At 40.2% G+C, this 9,371-nt stretch overlaps 1 protein-coding gene across 3 annotated transcripts in view; it reads left to right on the top strand.

Annotated features, from left to right (window-relative positions):
• Positions 1 to 777: 777 nt before the first annotated feature.
• GPR180 (G protein-coupled receptor 180) overlaps positions 778 to 9,371 on the top strand; it is a 30,476-nt gene continuing 21,882 nt past the window's right edge. Inside the window, exons 1-3 of one of the 3 annotated variants that reach the window (XM_036300115.1) lie at positions 778 to 1,010; positions 2,001 to 2,042; positions 4,632 to 4,790. In XM_036300115.1, the coding sequence (XP_036156008.1) occupies positions 866 to 1,010; positions 2,001 to 2,042; positions 4,632 to 4,790 (346 nt within the window). In that variant the 5' untranslated portion in view covers positions 778 to 865. The remainder of the gene's footprint in view (positions 1,011 to 2,000; positions 2,043 to 4,631; positions 4,791 to 9,371) is intronic. The other 2 variants (XM_036300112.1, XM_036300113.1) reach the window with 2 other exon arrangements.

The raw sequence follows: 9,371 nt of genomic DNA, 5'->3' as shown, positions 1-9,371 counted from the left end.
CATATTCTAAAGAGCGGGTTGTGTACCAAGAGCAATTGAGAACTTTTGAAGGAAAGCAATGCAGTCACATTGCATTTCCCAAAACTTTCTGTGGCTCTAGAAGTGGGCTATATGTAGCCAACTGCAGAAAATTAAGCCTGGTGCAGCAGGTCAGTTGCCATAGGCTAAGTAAAAATATTTTATGAAGGCCTGGAGAGGATAGGGGCTGCCGCTTCCTACCATCACCACCCGGAAGACACACTAATAAACATCTGTTGATTTGAGTTGACTGGGTGCAGGCATGTAAGGGGTGGAGGGTCGCTGTAATTCCCTACTGTCTGGCCTGCTGGGTGATGATGTAATTCAGGAAAACAGAAAACTTTGGAGGAAAAAAAAAAGTCGATTGGACTATAAAGTTAAGTATCTTTGAGATATTAAAGTGGAAACGTCCAATAGGCTGCACTGGCACCCAGGGCTTTGTGGGCGTGTCCCTCTCTTCACCAGAAACGGTGCTGCCTGGGTTTGCTGTCCCGCAGGCCCTGCAAAACCTGCGGTCCGACCAGCAATTCCACGCATGCGCAGTGGACAACCGGGGCAATAATTTTTCCGTAACCTGAAGCAACATCCTCCTAACTCTCCATAAAAAAAGGCGGGAACTAGCCAACAGGCTGGGAAGTGATGGGGCGCACTCATCTGCACGTCCCGCCCACTTCAGCCTCCGATTGGTGGATGTCCCTGGCTTGTGGCGCAGGCGCCCTCCTCATTGGTTGTCAGTCTCCTGGAGGCGCCTGTCCGGCTCTTTCCTCCCCCTTCCCCAGCTGCCGACGTGGGACTGGGTGCCGCCGGTGGTTAGCAGCCGCGGGTGGGTGCCGGGCGGCGGGCCGGCATGGGGGTGCTGCGGCTGCTGGCAGTGGCCCTCGCCTGCTGCTGGTGGCCGCCGGGCAGCCAGGGTAAGACGCTGCGGGGCAGCTTCAGCAGCGCCGCGGCCCGAGACTCTCAGGGCCAGAGCATCGGCCACTTCGAGTTCCATGGTAGGTGCGGGGGCGGGGAGCGGGATGAAGGCAGCGGACATCCCGCGGGCCGCGCCCCCGGCTGGCGCGGGGATCCTGGCCCCGAGTGGCCAGGCCGGGAACTTCACGCAGCTCACCTGGACTCGCAGCGTCGCCCACCACCCTCCTCTTGCCGCAGCTCAGCGGCATCGGGGGAGGCGTTTACTGCGACCCCTGCTATTACTGCTCCCTACACCCCGTTAGCACCCTCTCCCCGCTTGGGGGTTGTATTCTGCACTTAAAGATCGTTCCTCCGACCCTCCCATACAAACGTAGTACAGATGACTCGCCTGCTGCATTTATCAAGATCCTTCCCTCAAAGAAGCATCAGTTGCTCACTTCTGGCTCAACCTGATTATGTGTACACTAAGGCAGCAGTTCTCAGCCTGGTGATCGCGACCCCTTTGGGGGTCCAACGACCCTTTCACAGGGGTCGCCTAAGACCATCGGAAAACACATATATAATTACATATTGTTTTTGTGATTAATCACTATGTTTTAATTATGTTCAGTTTGTAACAATGAAAATACATCCTGCATATCAGATATTTACATGACGATTCATAACAGTAGCAAAATTACAGTCATGAAGCAGCAACGGAAATAATTTTATGGTTGGGAGTCACCGCAACATGAGGAACTGTATTAAAGGGTCGCGGCATTAGGAAGGTTGAGAACCACTGCACTAAGGCACTGTCACTGCGTGTGAGTTTAAGCCCCAGAATGTAGATTTCTTGGGTTTGTTATTAAGATCAGTTCGATAAAAAGTACTTATGACAAAGAGGTTTTGGAAACCAGATAAAACACCTGGTAATCTAGTTGTCACTATTGCTAGAACAGTTTAGTTACTCTGCTACTAAAGGAGGAGATTAACTATAAATCACTAGGCCTAGAATTACGTTGACAGAAGTGCATGAAAGTGTGTCCTGGGAGCTTCATAATTTGTGTCCTCTCTGGCTCTTCTGAAATCAGAACTGCATTCGATTCTTATCTTCTGGTCTCCTTCAAAAATCAGTAAGTCAACAATGAATGAATTTACAGTTTATCCTCATTTTTACCGAATTCACTTGTACCCTCAAGATTTTTCTTGGTACACACTCTTGGTGCTCTTAATTTGACTACTACTATATTTTAAACAATTATTTGCCTTGATGGGGCTGGGATCCTTGACTTACATAGTCTTTGGAGTTAAACATAAGAATATTATCCTAGAGAGGATTCTTAAGAGAAGAAAATACAAATGAGAAGCTATTTTGTGTGGGAGAGCAATTTAAAGTATTAGAAAGTTACAGAATTGGTGGTTCAAGGGAGGGAAGTGTTTTGTTTTTTTAACCCAAAGTTTTCAAAATAGCTGAGAAAAGGAGATGCAATCCAGTTTTCCAAAATCCAATGTGGAATAGATCTTGGGTGAATAAAATAGAAACTCTAGAAACAGAGTTTCATTTCATTTATTTATTTTTGTTGTTAATCCTCACCTGAGGATATTTTTCCATTAATTTTTAGGGAAAGTGTATGAGAGAGGGAAAAACAGAGAAACTTCGATGTGAGAGAAGCACATTGGTTGGTTGCCTCCTGCATGAGCCCTGACCAGGGCCCCTCCAGGGGAGAAGCCTCCAACCAAGGTATGTGCCCTTGACCGGAATCTAACCCGGGACCCTTTCCTCCACAGGCTGACGCTCTATCCACTGAGCCAAACCTGCTAAGGCCAGAATTTTATTTTTTAGATAACATTTTACGTTTCTTAATCAACTTTGAGTTTGACAATGAAAGCAATATCACTACAGTAAATGGCACAATGTCTAGAAGAAAGACTTAGACAGTCGTCATGATGATTACCTGGTAAACAGGAGAAACATATGTAATAAGTCCAGATTTCTCAAGAAAGCTTGCGGAATAGAGTGATCCAAGTATTTTAACACTCTCCCCCTCTCCCCACGGCCCCCTCTCTCTCTCTGTGTGTGTGTGTGTGTGTGTGTGTGTGTGTGTGTGTAATTGCAATTTTCATTTAATGCAAGTTTAATAAAATAATACCACAACTGTACTGAAATAATGAACTCTGATTCAGAATGCAATTTAAGGTGTTAATAGGACCTTAAAGTCATTCTTAACTTTTTATAATTTTTTTTAATATATTTTTTATTGATTTCAGAGAGGAAGAGAGAGAGGGAGAGAGAGAGATAGAAACATCAATGATGAGAGAGAATCATGGATCGGCCGCCTCTTGCATGCCCCCCACTGGGGATTGAGCTCACAACCCCGGCATGTGCCCTTGACAGGAATTGAACCTGGGCCCCTTCAGTCTGCAGGCCGATGCTCCATCCACTGAGCAAAACCGGCCAGGGCTTTTTATAATTTATAATGTAATCAATTTATATAGGAGACTTACACATTCTTTGATACATACTTATACATTTAAATTTACTTGACATGTTTAATCAAAATGATAATTATAACAAAAGTAAAAACAATAAGATAATTTTAAAGTGAAAAATCAGCCCTAACCGGCTTGGCTCAGTGGATAGAGCGTCGGCCTGCGGACTGAAGGGTCCCAGGTTCGATTCCAGTCAAGGGCATGTACCTTGGTTGCGGGCACATCCCCAGCAGGAGGTGTGCAGGAAGCAGCTGATCGATGTTTCTCTCTCATCAATGTTTCTAACTCTCTATTCCTCTCCCTTCCTCTCTGTAAAAAATCAATAAAATATATTTTTAAAAAAATGAAAAATCAGTCTCATGCTTTACTTCTCACCCAGAGTCCATTTCCTAGGAGCATCTATTTTTCTAATGTTTATTTTTGGGCCTTAAATGTAGCTGATGTGTGCAGCCAGGCTCATTCTATAGTAGTCTTACAACATATTCTGAAAGTTGTATTGTAAAAGTCACATGTCAGATTTTGTCAGGTATAAGATGTCTACCCCAAAACCTCATTTATTTAAACTTCCTTGCTATTAGCTATGCTTACTTTTTTACATTAAAAGTATAATTCAATTGCCTGTCCAGCACAGCTCAGTGGTTGAGCATTGGCCTATGTACCAGGAGGTCAGGGTTTGATTCCCCGTCAGGGCACATGCCCAGGTTGAGGGTTTGATTCCCAATAGGGGACGTGCAGGAGGCAGCCGATCAGTGATTCTCTCTCATCATCGATGTTTCTATATCTCTACCTCTCCCTTACTCTCTGAAAAAAAAAAAAAAAATTAAAAAGTATAATTCAATATTAACAGCTGTGTTATATTGAAAAACAAAAGAAACTTAGTAAATTTCTATAGATAATTTATGAACATGTTAAAGACGTGGAGTGGTTGTAAAATGAGGCACAAATTCTATTACAGTGAAGATGCACATACAGCAAATGTTTATTCAATGAAATGTCATCAGTTAGCTGAAGTATAAGGAAAGGCCACACATTGATTTGGGTAATTAATGTGCATAATCTCTTGACTTGCATCTGAATGGGATGTTCATACTAATGTTATCTACCTAGTTAAGTGAGATTTAAGAACAATTGTGTTCTTTAAATTCCAACTTTGATAAGTAAAAGTGAATTGTCCTACTATCTTGCTTTTGTACAAGACCAAACTAGTTGATAATTTTTGTTTCAATGTCCAGGTGATCATGCTCTTCTGTGTGTCAGAGTCAACAACATAGCAGTAGCTGTTGGAAAAGAAGCTAAACTCCACCTATTCCAAGCCCAGGAATGGCTAAAGCTGCAGGAAAACAGTAATGGTTATAGTTGTAGTGAAAAATTATCCAAAGCTCAGTTGACAAGTGAGTATATCCTTTTTTATTTGATTATTGGGTATGTTTTTTTTCTTCCTTAATGTTAAATGTAGTGTTTGCATACCAGGGTGTTTCAGGACACAGCACACATTACGCTGTGGTGATACTTTGGTATGTTTTAAACTGAAGTTTAAGGAAACTGACCTTTTCCTTGATTAAAAGATAGAATGCCTTTTTCCCCCTTTATCATGCAAAATTTTTGAAAATATATCCAAATAACTTACAAGGACAAACTTTTTCCTTCATTCAGACTTCTTACAGGTCACATTATTCATACTAATATGGCAGATATATTTTGACCCAGTAGCAGCACAGAGTGAATTTGTTGAGTACTTATTATATGCCAGCACTGAGCTAAGCACTAAACAGGTCTTATCTCAGTTAATTGTCTAAGTTAGCCCAAGCAATGTTGTTTTGCAACATGTTATTGGAACATAGGACCTCGTCATGTGGTGACACAGTATGTCATTTTAGGATGTACCAGTACCACATCATTTGTAAACCTTTAGGTTTGCCTCTAGAGAGGTACTGCTTTTATTCTAGTTATCTGTATCCTTGAGCTCTTCCATTCTCATCAACACTATCTCATGCATTAGGGTGTTAGCCATCCAGAGTGAGTACAGACTTTTTAATATAGAAATGACAAGCATGTGCCATTCTACCCATTTCATTAGGAATATGAAGCATCCATGAGAAAAAATGGAAATGATCTCTCTTCCCTTTTCTCCTCTATGTTTTCTCTATCCTGTTTTCCATATTGATGGATCTCTGAATCTTCTGTTAGTCTAGTCAAGTAACACACTGCCATTTCTAAACACCCAGTCTTCCTAGCCTTAGCAGCTCTCTGATTCCCTCAGAAGGCAGTGAGCCAGAATAGGGATAAGAGTAGAAGTCTCCAGTCCTTGCCACCCATTGTGGGGGGTCTTTTATTTAGATTTGTGAGATGACTTTGACAGTATGCTGAAGAAGTCTGCATGACTTAAGGAGAGACAGTTATATTAAGTTAGATACCTCAACCCTGAATTTCAGAACTTACCTGAGAAATTCGTGCAAATGCTCATTATCAATTATCTTTTTTTCTTTATACACCAGTTTGCTCACCTGAATGTTCCACGTATGTATAAATAGTCCTTGCCCATCCAAACCTGGTCCTCTATCAGTGTTCCCAGTTGTAGGAACTGGCACTACCATCCATCTCGGACACAAGCTGGAAACCAAGGAGTTTTCCAACACTCCCCTCTCGGAATACCTCTTGAATTCATCTAATTTTCTTCATCTCCACCTCTACCATGTTATTCCAGGTTACCATAATCTCTTGCCTATACTGTTGCAGTAGCCTCCTACCTGGTCACTGCAGCCATGCTGATCCTTCTCTGTCTGGCCATTGCTTACCGGCCCCTCCCCACCAGCTTCATTTCACAGTAATGCCCCCTCCTGCCTCATTTTATTTGTAGCGCTTGTTTAATTTTTGTGTTATTCTGGACTTTTATACAGGCTTTCCTCTTCTTGTTATTCCCTACCTTCTTTGGCTTCTCCCTCCTCTAAGTTAACACTTGAGTTTTTATAGCCTCTTGTTTTCCCTACAGCACTTATTGTAGTTACCACTTTTCATTTTATCTATTTGTTATAAAAGCAATCAGTAAGAGTACCAGTGCTCTTTTGGTCTACTCATTCGTTCATTTATTGATTCACTCACTGAGCACTTCTATTGTTTCATGTAGTATGCTAGGCACTAGTGATAAATCATGGACCAAAATACTGACACTCTGAGTCCATAAGGCTAGTGGGTGACAGGAAAGAATCACATCACTGTGAGTGTGATACTGCAATTGTGATAAGTATTATGGATGTTAGTTATGTGGTATTATGAGAATGAGAATTCAGGATTCTCTAGTGCTAGGTTAATAAGCATTTACTAAATATTTGTAGGGTGAGTTATCATAGACCTTAGTGCTTAAGGGTTTTTTTTGGTTGGTAGGTGTTTTGCTTTGTATTGGATACCTCAAAGTCTTTTTATTTCTCCAATAAAAACTTACCAGGTGGTTTAAAGCTTTGAGCTGTAGGAAGGATTTGTTTCTTTATATCACGTGGCCCATACTATATACACTTGCAAAAGCATAATTTTTGTATCAGTCATAATATGCCTTCAGTCACAGAACTTAGGTATACAGGAAGACAGTATGGTACAATTGAAAGACTGCTAAACTGAAAATCACTGCTAGTGACTTGCACTTTACTTTGAGCCACACTTTACTTATCTGTAAACAAGGAATCTGGACTAGTTTTTTCTAAGGTTTCTGAAACTCCTAAAATGCTGTGATTCTTATTATAATTCTTTAGGATGGAGTTGCATATACATAGAGCTGTAACTTATAAAACCTCTTGCTGTTGTTTCTTTTTTATTTTCCGGTTCAATTCCCCACTCTCTTGAGTACAAGAGTATTCTTTGGAATTATTGGAACAGAAGATCTCAAGAAACAGGAATTTTTGAGGAAGAAGATTGTTTTGTTAAATTTTGGGTCCTGAAGTAAATTAAGTACTAGTTAGACATTAATCACTTTCTACTTATTTCATCAGTTCTTTTTCCAACAACAAAAGCCAAGTCTTAAGAAAATGTATGTTCTCTAACTTATATATTAGTTGTTATTGTTTAGGAGCTTTCGTGCACTGAAACAAAAAGTATGTCCTTAAATTCATGTCAGTGTAATAGTACCACATTTTAAAATAATTTATCGTAGAAATAATTCTTATTTTGTGGCCATTAGTGATACTTTAAGAATTAATAGTCTTTCACCTACTTAGTAATGAGTTTATTAACTATTCCTAACGCCTGTGTAAAACTTTACTGCTGCTATGAACAATGAAAAGACTAGCAGATTTGAAAAATCCCCTATTGTCAAATGTGGCTTGTCAATTGAGTATACATTTGCCCAAATGAATGTTTGAGAAATTAGTTTTCAGTCTTCCTTTGTTCTCTTTTAGTAATGTCATAAAACATCAGCTTTAAAAATCATAAAATATTTTGTAGGTCTTAAAGCAAGCCAACAAGGCATTTAAAAGCACTGAAAATAAATTTATGTAAAAAAATTTAGCAAGGAGATTAAGAATAACTTACTGTCAGATTAGAAGAGCTAAATATAATTTTGCAGATAAAACATGTTCATATGTCTTTGTACATCATGTGCATATATTTTCTTTTGTACATTTGTCATGTTTATAATTCCTTCAAAAGTTTTAGTATATTATGCTGTGTATTTTTGTTAACAGTATTCATTTCCTTTTATAATATTCGTGCACTCAGCGGTGTCGGGGAGGGGGTTGCACCCTCTCGCAGTCTGGGAGCCCTTGGGGGATATCTGACTGACGGCTTAGGCCCGCTCTCTGGGCCTAAGCCATCAGTCAGACATCCTTAGCACTGCCACTGAGGCAGGAGAGGCTCCCACCACCGACGCTGCAAGCCATGAGCCCAGCTTCTGGCTGAGCGGTGCTCCCCCTGTGGGAGCACACTGACCACCAGGGAGCAGCTCCTGCATTGAGCGTCTGTCCCCTGGTGGTCAGTGCACGTCATAGCGACCAGTTGTTCCGCCGTTTGGTTGATTTGCATATTAGCATTTTATTATATAGGATAATTAGCCATATAACATTATTCTCTGAAATTCAAGTTTTGTTAATAGTTGAGGTACTGATTACATCAGCATAGAACATGTGTGCTGTGCTGTAGTCTTTTGTCTCAAAAACAATGAATATACAGTTTTGTTAAGAGGCTTATTTCCCAGGCTTGCTGAAAAAGGCAACAAGACCAAAAGTTAAGGCTGTAACACTTTCTGAAGCACACTCTTGTTTTAATATGATGTAAGTCTGCGTAATTTAAAATGAAACATTAAAAAGTGTATTGGTGAAGATATAATGGCTAATTTTTACATTGTTTTATCTAAGAGGAAAAGTGCAAGTGATAGATAGAACAGCAACATTGCAGAGCTTTTATATAATCAGGTCCAAATTCTGTAATTGCAAGCTGTACATTTCAAAAACCTTATTTCTGAGCCATGTATGTTTGTATGTATTTCTTTAAATGTATTTTTGTTGATTTCAGAGAGAAAGGAAGAGGGAGAGAGAGATAGAAACATCAATGATGAGAGAAAATCATTGATCAGCTGCCTCCTGCATGCCCCACACTGGGGATGTGCCCTGACCAGAATTGAACTGTGACCTCTTTGTTCATAGATCAGTGCTCAACCACTGAGCCACATGGGCTGGCGAGCCATGTATTCATTATACTGTATATTGAATTCTTACTAAAGGTCTTCAAATATTTAACAGAAATTAGAGTCTTTGTTACATTTTCCAGCAGCTATACAGTTAAAAAACAACAACAGTATAAATGTCAGCTAAATTTAGATAGCCAGAAAAACAATGCTGTAGTATTGTTGATAAAATCATCTTGTCCATTTAAACTGCTATTAATGAAATTCCTAATTATAAAGTCCAAGTCCTCAAAATTTGAATCCTGACTAGATGCATCAATGTTTCACTTATAAAGACAACTTTATATAAATAACATTTTTCCAA

Source organism: Myotis myotis, unplaced genomic scaffold (genome assembly GCF_014108235.1).
Source record: "Myotis myotis isolate mMyoMyo1 unplaced genomic scaffold, mMyoMyo1.p scaffold_m19_p_3, whole genome shotgun sequence".
Classification (NCBI taxonomy): domain Eukaryota; kingdom Metazoa; phylum Chordata; class Mammalia; order Chiroptera; family Vespertilionidae; genus Myotis; species Myotis myotis.
This window is presented reverse-complemented; position numbering and strand designations above follow the sequence as displayed.